General features: G+C 43.1%; 1 protein-coding gene across 6 annotated transcripts in view; it reads right to left on the reverse strand.

The window, feature by feature from the left end:
* Positions 1–12,677, reverse strand: part of LOC120948425 (protein winged eye) — a 277,477-nt gene extending 264,800 nt beyond the window's left edge. For 3 of the 6 annotated variants that reach the window (XM_040364718.2, XM_040364719.2, XM_040364716.2), the window contains exons 1-2: positions 12,419–12,671; positions 12,250–12,356 (exon numbers count right to left, since the gene is read on the reverse strand). In XM_040364718.2, the coding sequence (XP_040220652.2) occupies positions 12,250–12,287 (38 nt within the window). In that variant the 5' untranslated portion in view covers positions 12,288–12,356; positions 12,419–12,671. Of the gene's footprint in view, positions 1–12,249; positions 12,357–12,418 lie in introns of all 6 variants that reach the window. The other 3 variants (XM_040364721.2, XM_040364724.2, XM_049607132.1) reach the window with 3 other exon arrangements.
* Positions 12,678–13,895: the final 1,218 nt, after the last annotated feature.

Genomic DNA, 13,895 nt, shown 5'->3' on the forward strand with positions numbered 1-13,895 from the left:
GCTGATTTCCACACTGAGGGACATAATTATTTAATTAATTCCATCCGAAACCGAAACCGAGTTGAAAACTGGCTGGACTTGCCAACTTGCTGGCTGGTCGCGGCATGTCGCGAAGGATTTGTCCCCCGGTTTGACCACCCCGAAGGACTTACGACGACATTGTGCTGCCACAGGTTTAGCGTGGCGGAACGCTCGGCATAGAGAAACTTTCAGCCTGATTTTTTTTGATTGCGTTGTTTAACTGCATTACAATCCTTCCTCCGAGTATTCTCCCGCGAGACCGAAACAGGATTGTTGGATACGGACCGATGCGTACAACCGGTTATGCTACCGGAGCCAGCCACCCGTGTGGTTAGTGCTAATTTCGTAAAAATTGATTTAAAATTCATTAAAAACAAATTTTACTTAATGTGCCATCAGTACTCCTCTTCCATCCGTGGACACGAGCCTGACGCTCAAATATGTGTGTTGGATTCTTTTGGGAGGGATAGCTGTGCAAGTGTATTTTGCGCAACCATTATTCATTCTCTTTGCGATGATGTTTAAAAATAAATGGATTGTTTTCTTTAATTTGGTACCATGCCACGGTGCTTTCACTGCATACGCGTGTGCAAATGCATAAAGCAGGTCAAAATTTTTTTTGATAATATCATCTGCTTTTTTTATTTTATTATGTATCCCTTTTGCGCCTATTGCTACCACGATGGCGGAATGTATCGTTAAGTAATGCATTGAGAATCCGCAATGGCTGGGACAACGATATTATAATGAATCATAAGTGCAAAAACCACACCTAAGAGTAATGAAATTCTATCAATAAGAGAATCGCTTCTATCCATTTACAGACTACGAGTTTCTACAGTGTTTTTATAATTAAAATACCATATCTAACCTACCTACCTACACCAAAAAATAGTTGACTAAAAATAATAGAAACAATGCTCCAACGAGAGGTAATTCTCAGGAAAACCTCGGAAATGAAATCCTAAGCCTTCAAAACAACAATGTTTTACTTGCTTCTTGCTTTGTTTTCATTTTGACAAGCTTGTCCTACTACTACTGATTATCCAATCCATCTTTGACTAATCGCTATGCGTTAGTTTCGTTCATCCTTTGAGGATGAATCATCATTCTAGATTTAAAACATAAAGAAACAAGGCAATAGGCAATTTATCTACATCCTTTGATGGAATAAAATCAAATAGTTCATCAAAACACTGTGTGGATATTCAATCGTATCTGTACACAAGTTGCAAATAAACAACCAACCATCAAATTGATTCATTCCGGTTTCACTTTGTTTCACCTTGCATGTAACGCAAATTCCAACATGCTACCATCCTTTCGCGTGCCAAATGAGAAAATAGATTCTGAATGGTAACGTTTGACTGCAAGAACCATCCAAACGGAGACTCACTATAGCTCTGTGGTACGACTTCGAAACAGAAAGCAATTTCAATACACTCTTCGTTTTTCATTCTGCACCTCCCATTCACATAGGTCTAGCCACAATTCAAATCACACGATCTCTTAATCATACACGACCTTTCCGTCGCCTTCTTCTCACCGACCGATTAATGCTATCTATCATTCCACTGAACAGTAATAGAAGGTGAAGACAGCAGGAAAGGATCGTACCGAGCGGGCACATGCGAAGCAACAACAAAAAACCGAATCCTTTTTGCTGTTTTATTTCAACAGAACGCGCGTCAAATGGAATTTTCGCGGATTTTCCATTTTCTCATCAGACAAACGTAAACATCGGCTCTGTCTATCGGCGATAATCTACCGGTGCTCCTATTCTGTCGACTTTCGGTGCAAATTGGCCGGGAAAATCGTCCTCCAGCACATGACAGTCGACTCATTCAATAACAAAAATCATCACATTTCCTTTTTTACTTTAATCTATCATCAGCGACGGCGGTAGTACACACACAGTGGGAAGCTCTAATCACATTTTTTGACCATAAGTGTTAAAAGGTTCCTTTTTTAACTAATCTTATACACAAATTATATATAAAAAAAACGATGAGATAGAAGAATAGAGCAACATATTCCTTACTAAAACGGGAAATTATAAAACATTCTCATTTCTGTCGTTTTGCTACAATATTTCGATATATTTTTACACTTCTTTGCTTAATGTTCCAGCATTGCACCACCAGCGGATGAAAAATGTAATCTATTTCTGATTTGCACAATTTTCCAAAGGTGTCTGCGTAACAAACATAATTCGCTAGCCACACATTTCCTCTTACATTACCGGTTGGATCATTGAACCAATCTAAAATCCTACCCATTATCTTTGAGGAGCACAGACTCTGTCCTGCGGACAAATCCAACCCGAATCAACTCGTTCGATGATGGCCACAGCGGTTAACTCTTTCCGGTGCCGATTTGTTGAATTTTTAATCGTTTGAATTAACTTTTTTTGCTTGCAAAAAACAACCAGCAGTTTTAATTCAAAGCAGAGCGGAAACAAAACGCTACTCTACCCACCAAATGATATTATTCATTGCATTTTACGTAACAAAAACGACACAATCCACCCATACAGCATCCTTTCGACGGCGCCAGAGCAAATATTTCGCGATCGAGAGATAGTATTCGCACCGCGTGTTAGGTTGGTGTTGCCAAGAAAATATTTAACCAAAAACACGCTCTTCGCACAAATACAATTTAACCAGTTTCGAGCAGGCGACGAAATTCGATTCATATCTTTGGCGCGCTATTTTGTCCTGCTTTATCTCCAATCTGCAATACAGTAATCTTAAGTAAAAGCCTTCTCATCCGGTCGACCGCTGAAAAGATTGCTACAGCATCATTGGTAGCTACATTACCATCACCCACCCATTGTACGAGAAGGAGAAAAGCTTTTTTTTTTGGTGCCCTAAAATAAAGATTAGGCAAGATGCGTGCAAACAAACCAAAACGCAAACAAAGCACACGAAAAAGGGACTGCATTACGATAATTACTTGCTAGGAACACATTCTCCATAGCAGCGACGTAATACTTTCAATAGACAAAATACACCACGGCTACCGATCTCTCTTGACAAACCGTTCCACCTCACGACGACGGTATTACGATACAAAATTTTGAAGAAATTAAAAAAACTGCGCTGTAAACCAGCAAGGCGTTCCCATCTATCATGCCACCCCCAGGGCTGGCATGCCTATAGGGGGAAAGCAACTGGTCGGGTAAATTTCCGTCTTACAGGACCTGCTTTTAGCAACCAAAAAAAAAAACACACACACACACACACACAAATACATCCCCCAACATAGATCGGCATCTGAAGGGTATTACTAGTAGGCTTTTATGAAAATTCTTTCAATTTCTCTCCAGGAGCGGTGGCGAACAAAAAAACGATGCACATCTAGTTGAGATGGGATGTGTTCACGAAATAAAAACGCCGTTAAAAACCTTCACAAACTGCTCCGAAACGCGCCTGGGACATCTTCTTTTCGCCCGGCAAATATTGACGAATGTTCGCGCGAGCGATGGTTTTTGTGTTTCGGAGCAAATATTTACTGACCCGTAATCCTCGTACTTGGGATATTCTTTCATATTTTTGCGACATTTTTCAGTGCAATGGGGGGGGGGGGGGGGGGAGGGCGGGGAGGTTTTTTTTGGGTTGCATAAACTTTGTACATTGGCTCATCCTAACATATGAGTGTGGAGGCCGACCCTCTACAGTATACGATGTAATTTTGATGTTTCAGTATATTGTTGGGGCTGCGCTGTAGATTGGCTCGAGAAAAGGTTGAACAAGAGAGTTTGGGTTTCATCAGAAAATTGGAAAGCAGACATCATTTTGCTTCAAAAATCAACATAATGTGGCGGGTAAAAGCAACCATATTTGCAAGCACTTAGTGCTCACGATGCTCATTCTATCTGCAAAATATTCCTAACTTTAAGGATTTGGCGTTAAAGAATTTGGCAAGGCAACCACGTTCGAAGATATTCTTACACCCCTAGATCCCCCAGCGGTGTGTTGAAGAATCGTACCCCCTTTTCCAAAGATCGTCGGTAGTGGTGGTGCTGCTGCTACTGCTTTCAAACACAAAATAAGCTGACTCGCCCGAAAACGTCGCTGACAAACGATGCCAATGTTTGTTCATTAGATAGAGTTGGAGCATTTTCTTTTAAAGAGGCATTGATGAGAAAATATTATTTGCTGACACAGGGCCTGCTGCCTGCATCGACCGGCCCCTGCCAACACACTGGGGGCGGATGATGATGGCGGGTGTCTTCATTATACTCCGAGAAGCGCTGCGTCGATCCGAAGGGAGCGCTCGGTCGGGCGCTACATGGCGGAAGAGTTTCGTCGTTAGTGCAAATATTTTGCCTTTTCCCACCGGGGAGTAATGAAACCCGCAATGTACCGGGACAAGCTAGCCGGGGCTGGCCAGAAACCACTCCACAGAACTTGTTTTCTCTCGGTGTCTGTCTTTTCTTCGGCCGACCGAAACGAAATTGCTGTTTGCCAATGCCGAACGGTACGAATATGTTGCGAGATTTGAAACTGAGAGGGTGAAAAGCATTTGCGTTGCAGCCGGGCAGGAAGGAGGGCTGAAGATTTTTGCAGCCACCATCAATCAGCGAAAGCGCTTGTGCGATGGCAGTTAAGCGTATTGGTGTACGGCGCGCGCACGCGGCAAAACGGAGACGTGCCGAAGCACCGAAAAGTTTGGCACTGCGAAATGGCGATAGGCAAACATACTTGTTGGCAGCAAGATATACAACCCATTCGGACGCTCCGGCCCAACGTGGCTTGGGGGGGTTGTTTACGAAAAAGGAAGACTGAACCTTTTGACAAAACATACAAATAACGTGAAAAGATTGGCTCGCAGGCTTTTTGTTTTATGAGCAATTAAGAAACTTCATCAGAGGGAGAACCAGTTTCAGACTACAAACACCTGCAAAAGGCTCGCACATCATTGCTCGAGAAAGCAGGATGCATTGTATCACATTTTTAATTTCCAAAACCATCGAGATCGTAAACGCATTTAATATCCAGCGAGCACTGCCAAAGAAACGAACCACGGATTATGCTTCGCAAAACCATTACAAACCAAAAACAAAGCCTAGGTAATGTTTTGCATTCCAGCTGAAGCGAAATTCCGCAGCAAAACCGGGCACGGCCGTATCAATCTCAGACAAGGACGAGCCACCAGTGCTGACCTGCTGCAACCACATCCAGTGTGGCATGCACTGCAAACAATACAACAGGCCAACCCTCATAATTCGACTACTTTATCATTCCACCCGCACCGTGCTCATTACACAGTCCTTCAATTAAACTTGCGGTCTACCACATAAATAAATCCTTTATGGAGCAATTATTTCCGCCATGTCGCTCTCCCGGACACGGCAACCCTCATCAACATCATCATCGTCGAGAGAGCGTCAGGTTGAAAAATAAAATTCCTACCCCGAACAGCACGTTGGTGCCGGCGCCACAGTACTCACCACCGGTGGAAAAACAAACATTCGCACAAACACCGGCCCCCCCCACACACGCAGAATGGCGATACGAGAATGGACTTTACATTATCGCAATCGCAAACAAGCAAATGGGAAGCATTTTTTTTTTCAACTGCGCTCATCTCCATACCGTAATCCACCAACATCTGCACTTTCCCGGTAACGATTCAACTTCGACAACGGCCAACTGCGGAGATTGTACGGAACCGTCGCTCTGTGCTGGCCGGCCTTGCAAAGCTCATTACATAATCGTGCCGTTTCATTACGATCCGGGGTACGGTCAATGGCATGAGGCGAATATGTATGAAAAGTGTGCTCAGCAGCACAACATCGGTGGTAGTTTGGTAGAATTTTGCGATAGAAGTTATGTTAATTATGGAAATATTTCTTCCCGCAGCATACCGAATAGCATTGCAGCAAGCGGGAGAAATGCGAAAGGATGTCCCGAATGTACGCTTTACCGCTTCAAATATGATTAACGTATTTCAATAATAAGTGAAATGCCGCTCGAAATTGTTTGGTTTTGTTTGTGTTTGGCTGTTTCTTGCCGCTTTGGTTCTCGACACGGTGTTATGGTTAAAGTAGCGGATCGTTTAATCCGAAAATTCATCAACTTGTCATTGCATAAAACTTTCTGAAATGTTTTGCTTTCACTGCGTACCGTCCGATGGCCAGTCTTCGATTTAATCTAAAAGTTTGAATTTACTTATGGTAGAGTTCTGAACAAATTCCGAACAAATCATAATTATGATGCACGCTTTGTCCCTAGACTTCTGAAGAAAACATGAAAAGTAGTTCGCATAATATTCTAACAAACGAAATGGAAGTATCGTCAAGATCAAAACTTTAACGCTTCTTTAGATTCTGAATTATGAATAAGATATCAAGAAGATTCATTTTTAAAAACAAATACTTAATCAAGAATATACCAGTAGGTCGTATATTTCAAGGTAAGAAAGGATGATCAAAACAAAAGCACCCATGTAATATCCATTCAAACTCAACTACTAACAGACAGAAAAACTCATATCCTTACTTTAACGCATCACCCTGGGCAATCCTGACGACTCATCATCCCACCCGAAGCCTACCGTTCTCTGGGGAAATTCAAGCAAAAGCGTTTGCACAATCTTACAACGGGTCCGCTAAAAACGAAAACCTCTTCCCCCACCGGCCTAACCACTGTTCTGAGTAAACAACAACAAACTATTTGCCCTGCTAGGCTCAAGTGTTTTGAACCGCAATACGTTGGACTGACATAAAATCGATTCGTCAGTCAAATTACAACAACGGCTACACGATTGTACTAAAAGAATTGTAACCCCCAAAACGAGGGCCATCGAGGGCTAGTGTACCGACCGGTTGGCCAGCCCTGATGCTCCAGGGGCAACAATGATGCCTGTCAAACTTCTCGTGCGTGTAGTGGGGCAAAGAAAGATAGAACCGTCAGCGGCAGAACGTAATCCAATTTCGGTGTGCCTATGTGCAGGATAAAATATTCATAACTAATTCATTTTACGGACGTCTGCACGAACGGATGACTTGCAGACCTTCACTAGGCCTTTAATGTTTCATAGTTTGGATAGAAAACTTACTTTTTCTGGAAGGAAACCCCTACCGTGGTAGAAGGAGACACTTGATAACGGAGATAATCGATTGCAGTAAATGTAGCATAATTTTTTTTGAAGTCAGATACAGCGATTATTTCAAAAAATCTACGCAAAGCATTCAACAACCCGCTTCCCTACAAACATGTCTCATGAACATGAAATATTATGCACAGCACTTTGAACATGAGACATCGGGATTTCACGGCGATGAGCTCGAGTTCCGCATTTTGTTTTATTCCTTCGTTGCTTATGAATCGCAGGGCTTCATAACTTAGTCATTCATCCGCAGACAGGTCGTGTCTGTTAGCCTTCTGGCATAATCCGTTCCGGGGCTGAACATATCCACTAACATTGTGGTAACTTTTGCGCTCACTCCACTGTCGCCACAGTTTGACCCATACTCCGGATCAAGAAACTAGCACACCAACTCATAATATTCAGGGCTTTCCGTAGCCAAAACAGCAGCGCACGTTTACCATGCGAAAGAACGGCCGCACGCGACAAAACCGAAAAAAAAGACCTCACACCAACGGACGTGCTCCATTTCGTTACAATCTAGCACACAGCAGCGTGTTGCACCGAAGTGGGATGCAACAGCTGTGCATTGGTCACGTAACCCGGCTGCCTGTCTTGCCCTCTCTTACGCAACCACCCGGTCAACGAGCCCGACCGGGCGACGGCTGTCGGCCATTCGCTTTAAAAGCCCCCACCGCGTACAGCCACGCGACAGTTCAACGAATAATGGCTACCAACGGTACCGTCTTGCGGTTCCGTGCACTCTACGCACCGGCCATGCTGTGGCTGCTAGGGATAAGCTTTCTGATCCACCTGCCCGGCTCATCATCCGTCGCAAGCTCGACCAAGCCTAGCAAATCGGGCAAGGATTCGTCCGCCTACCGCTCCTATCATTTCGTATTGCTGGTCAAATCCAAAGGCTCCAATAAAACAGACGTCACGGCAGGCAATGTAAGCGAGGAGCTGGTGATAATGCCCGCCGATGCAGGGTTGCTCGAACGGTCGAACGCGAGTGGCGGGATCGAACTGAAACCGCAGCCCTTGCCGGGGCACATCACATCGACGCTGGTGAAAAAGTACCACTCAAACAGGATCGCCAGAAAGCAGGCCCAACTCGTGGCTGCTACCGCTCTCTCGAAACGCTCCAAAAATTCCAACACGGTCGCTTCCACGACCGCATCTTCGAATCTGTTGCACGGCACTTCCCCTGGGACCAGCAAAAAGCAGCGCTACCCCAAGAAGGCAACGCCAGCAATGGTCAAAACAAAGCTACCCAAGGACAAAGTGACCATCCACCGATTGAATTCCAAACTGGCAACAAACCTTCGCCAGCTGTCGCTCCCCGATGCGGATCTGGCACCGTACGAGCTGGTGGCCACCTCGAAAAATCTGCACGGACAGCCGCGAACAGTGCGCAAAACGTCCCAGAAACCTACGGCGGACAACAAGCAGCAGCCGAAACCGCGGTACGAAGTGATTGGAACGTTCCGGGATGCGCACGTGCCGCAAGTGAGGACACGGCGACAGTCAACCACGATGCCGAAGCACAACAGCGGCTCGTCGTCCTAGCACGGTATGGTAACTTGAAGTAATAGTTGTATTAATTAGATGTACACATTGAACGGAATAGCTAATCTGGCAACCGGACAAACCCGGCCAGAATGTCGGGCGCCCCACGGCGTAATGGATTCATTTGGCCGGCTAATTGTAATGCAGGTTCGACATTTGCTAACTAGCGGTTGTCTGACGGCGGTTTCCGGTAAATTGAAAGTTATGTAAAAGAGCTACAAAAAGGCGGTCACAGCTAGAATTTTAGATTTTTTAGGCTTGATCATTTAATTTATATCATGTTTCATACAATGGAAGTCAGCAAAGACACAAATAAAGTCTAAATGATGCACTGCTTCCAAGCACTCCACTACCACACCACATCGGTTCGATTCAATTGTTTCATTTTCTTTCTAATTTATTTTCCTAATCTTTACCTAGCACTACATCCAAAGTGAAATGAATAGCTTACCACTCGAACATAATAGCTTCATAGTGTTATTTATCTAGAAAAATACACTTAAATTCAATCACATCAAACACGTCTTGCTGCATGAGATGAAGTCAGCCCTGATTTCATTTGTAATTTCCAAGTCCATGGTGATCTGCTAGTTCAGTTGGAAAAAGCAATCCCTTACAGCAATGTTCACACCCTTCACCCAACTCCTCATATGATTGCAAACAGTGTTGCTGGTTTTCTGGCATTAAATTTATGAGAGCCCAACAATTCTACAATTGCTACTACTTCTAACGAGCGTAGAGATGTGCACATACTATGAACAAAACTGAGGGCGAGGTAAAAGCGAAAAAGGTAAGCTAACATTATACTACAATATTTTGCCTGGAACAGTAACACACCGGGAGCAATTGGGTAGGGTGTGATTCGAATGGATTGCCCGGGCACACTCCAAACTCCAATCAGGCCCTTGAGCAAACAAGTCAAAAATAATATAATTCCCCCATGCAGATGGACAACCGATGAGTATCGGACATGCCGGGGATGTGTGCGGGATCTGCGTGCAACGCCACGTTCACGCTACAAAAACGAACGACGCAAAAATCCGATTATGGGCAACAGATTAATCATGTAATAATCAGCACCCAGCATGCTCAAAACGAGGCACCCCCAGTATGCAGCCGACAAACGGTGGAAACGGTTGATTTGATTCGACATCAAATACACCCACCACCACTCGTGGACATCACTCCTCTGGTTTTGAGCTTACCACCCTTGCGTCAGCATCGTTAAACCTGCCACCGAACTCCCGTGGGTTTGGCATAAAGACCAAAATTAGTACTGCTCATCGGACGGCTCCTAGTTGCAACAATGCATCGTACCATTTTGAGCTCACAAATGCGCTAGCGCCATTACCCATTACCCTGATAATGCTTTGCTACAGCCCTTTTTCATTATATACTGTCCCCGCCTAACACCGCTCTACTGCAATTCTTCACATTCCCCCAATTTGCCTGTGATGATTATGACGATAGCAGGGTGGCCTAACAAGGTGCAACGAGAGCGCTCGTTTCAAACGGGAACGGATATCATAGTAGGTTTTTTGCATTGGCACACTGCAGCGATGCGTAAATGCTAATATTCGAACACACGTCGACCTGTCAGAAAGTTTAAGAATTTGGAATTTTAATATTCAGAGAAAATTATCAGATTTAAGTCAATATTCACTTTTCATGAATTTTCAAAACAACCATTTAGATAGAAAATAAGAAAAAAAAAACTTTATAACACAGTAAAATTTACAGCTTGTAGCATTACAACTGAATAGCCGCATTACATAATTTTACATTTTGCTAAGAAAAAATGATTTAGTTTTCAATCCAGGTACCTTCCTTTCTAAAAATATTTTCGCTGTTTCCATAGAAACGTGTCGAGTTGATCTTTAGACATGAACTAATGTTCATGTGTTTGTGTTATGTCCATTAGGGAATCGATTGAAGCTACTCGACAACCCCTAACGGGAAATGGACAAGGAACGATGTTTCAAAAATCTCAAAGTAATTTTTTTCAATTTACAACAATGAAAACATGTTTTCTAATACGCTTAAAGTTAATTAAACAAAATCATGAAAAAGCCATGAAACTCATTTCAACTGACTCAACATACATTTTAAAGAATTGTTATGGCGATCTGACGCTAACTGCGATTTGCTATGGATTTTCTCTACTACAATTTAAAGACAAAATACAACTTACAAAGAGCAATCGAGTCGAATCTCTCGAATATGATAAGCCTGATGGTTTCCTAGCTATAATTCAAAAAGCATCTTAGCATCACACATATCATGCTTAGAATAGTTGTTCCAGATTTTGGCATGTTTTAAATGATGCTTCCTATGCAATCATTGCCTTGCCCGATGATCTCAAAATCCCTAAGATGAACGATAGGGCTACCATATTTATAACCTTAAATAAAACGTTTCATTTCCACGACCAGTGATAGCGACGCAGCGTGTGTTTCATTCATTCTGGTAAAAGTCCCAAAGATGGTTAGCTTCTTCGTCTCATAAATAAATAAACAATCGAGAGCAGAAGGTGCCTCGGGCAAAAATATGACAATCTGTTTCCATTTCGGGCCGTTACGATCCACAGTTTATGGGAAACTCTACGAAAGGACGAACTCGACGGACGTTATGGCTCTTTAACCTGTTGAGCGTAGACAAGGGGGTTTCCGTTGGTGTGAGGTTTTCGCACGCCCGAAAAGAAACTGGACCGCAAAACGTTACCTGCCCGATCCTGAAACTTATTCGCAACATCCGTCGCAGCTTTAACCCACCCGCTCAATCCAGTGAAACAGCGCGCCATAGCAGCCAATGATCCTAATCAATCACTGAACCCCGGTTCCCCCACCTGGAATGTAGACGAGTGCCAGGCGGAAGGTTAAACGGTACGAGACACCGGATTCGACCATAACCAAAAACACACAAAAAACCCGCATACACACACACACAATTACAGACACAGATAAAAGCAGCAGCCGCTGGCTGGTTCGACCCACTGGAGACCAGCAATGGGAGGGATTGAATGTTCGCGAATTGCCACACTAACATTCCCATGGAATGCGCCATAAATTGTCTGCGATGCTGACAGTTGTGTCCGCTAGCGTGACGATTGTTCCCTGCAAGTCAAGAGCATATCACGCGGGGTCCAGAATGCTCATTGCCACAGCGAAGGGGAAACAGGACAAAGCAGCAGGCTGTGAAGAATGGCGTTGGTGGGTGCTTGACAGTGCAAAACGGTCTAGCGGAAGAAAATGATGATGGAACGATCCGACGACGTCCGTCCTTCGCTCCTGTCTTCCACAAAACTGTGTCCAGATTTCGTATGTACCACCTCCTGCCATCTTCTTTTCCCTTGCGATTTACACTATGTACCGTCGGTAGCTTACACAAGGGAACCCTGTGCAAGTGATAGTCCACTTGCCACTAATTTGCTTTGACTTGGAATAGCCCAACGACCACAAATATTTGACAGACTACACGGTCGTCAGAAGAGAAAAGTTCTTTTAAATGAACAGATCTCGTTGAATATTACGAATAATTTTACAAACGGTGAAAAAAGCCACTTACCTTCTACCGCACTCCGGAGTACATGGTTTCCCGTACATTCTAGTTCAACACTTCAGGCTTACTGCGCAATTGTTCCATTCATTGTGCGTGCAGCCGTATATCGATCACTTTAAATGTTAGGAAAATTAAGTTGGAGAATTTGTTCACTTCTGCATATTAATAAACTTACCAACTTACGTGTTACTTTGAATGTTGTAACTGCCTTCGGTTCGATTCAATTTACACACACTGTACTTCTGTGATTCGATGTTTCGTTCGATTTTTCCACGGCGCCATTACACAAAGTAACTGATTCGAAAGTTTTTCAAGGATTTCAGATATTCTGTCCAGCTCCGGTGGTGGTTGTTGCACAATTGACTAAATTTTCACAGCTCCTGTTGCAGTTCTCAATTGCCAATGGTTGCTGTGATCGTGTGGAAGGACAAGCACGAGAATTCTTGATCATGGCACACTCTAGAGAAGGAGACCATCGGATGATGGCCTATTCAAGTTCTTCTGCTCTTTCTTCAATGTATTTTCACTTGTACTTATATTTTATACCTTTTTGAAGTCGATCAATTCCTACACCGGGTCACGGCATGAGTAATTTGCAGTAGATGACACAATCGCGGCTAATTTTACTTTTAGCTTGGGTATCCATTGGTAAACAATCACAGGGTGTAGCTGTCAAAGCTTAATTATCGGATAATCCGTCTAGTTACCCGGATAATCGAATCGATCGCGAATTAAAAGAGAGAAAGAGAAAGAAAATAAGAATGATACAATGTCGGTGCTAGCTCGCACAAGCCAAAGAAAAACAATAAATTTAAATGCATGCGCTTGTGACTGATATTGTAATGTTTATAGCAGCTTAATTTTTTTTCAATGGACTGTGATGCTACCCCTTATCTTCGGCACAGCAACCGTTGTCGCATACGCAGCATAGTCAATCAGCATACCATAGCAATATAGTCAATCCCACGTATTGGAGACACGCTCCATACGGGACTTGAACCCATGATGGGCATGTTTGTAAAGTAAAGTTCATCCCCTACAAAAAAAGGGATATAGTATGAGATTTTTCGTATAATAAGACGATTTATTTTATGTTACATCATTTCAATTGTTCGAATATGATTTGCTCTTTTTGAAAATCCTATCCATATATGTATTTCATGAATAAGATACACATAAGCTCAGATCAGATAACACAGCTTTCAAATATACAAATGACGGCCAATGTACTTAAATTTGATTTATTCCAGTGAAAGTCTACCGCTTTTATTTTCCAATTGCTTTAGGAAGGAAAGCAAGAGTAATTCGAACTGTAGTATTGAGATCGTATTGTGATTTCTAATATTTACTTCACTTCACAGTCGAAAGCATTTCCTTGCCGATACCGATTTCACTGCCCGTGATAAAGGACTGCAACTTCAACAAGAAAAGTTTAGCCAAACTCGCAAAGGTACAAAAGCAAGTAAATATTTAGATTTATCGAAACCACTCCAGCTGCAATGGAAATTGCATTTCGATATATCCTTTGCTGCACACTTATCGCAACGCTTTATCGAACAGCAAACCTGAAACCATTGCTCCTAGAACTCTCCTGGGTCCTGCGTAAACAGAATCGTTCAAACGTACAATCCGAATCGATAGATACGTTTTTA

This window comes from Anopheles coluzzii, chromosome 2, assembly GCF_943734685.1.
Source record: "Anopheles coluzzii chromosome 2, AcolN3, whole genome shotgun sequence".
Lineage (NCBI taxonomy): Eukaryota > Metazoa > Arthropoda > Insecta > Diptera > Culicidae > Anopheles > Anopheles coluzzii.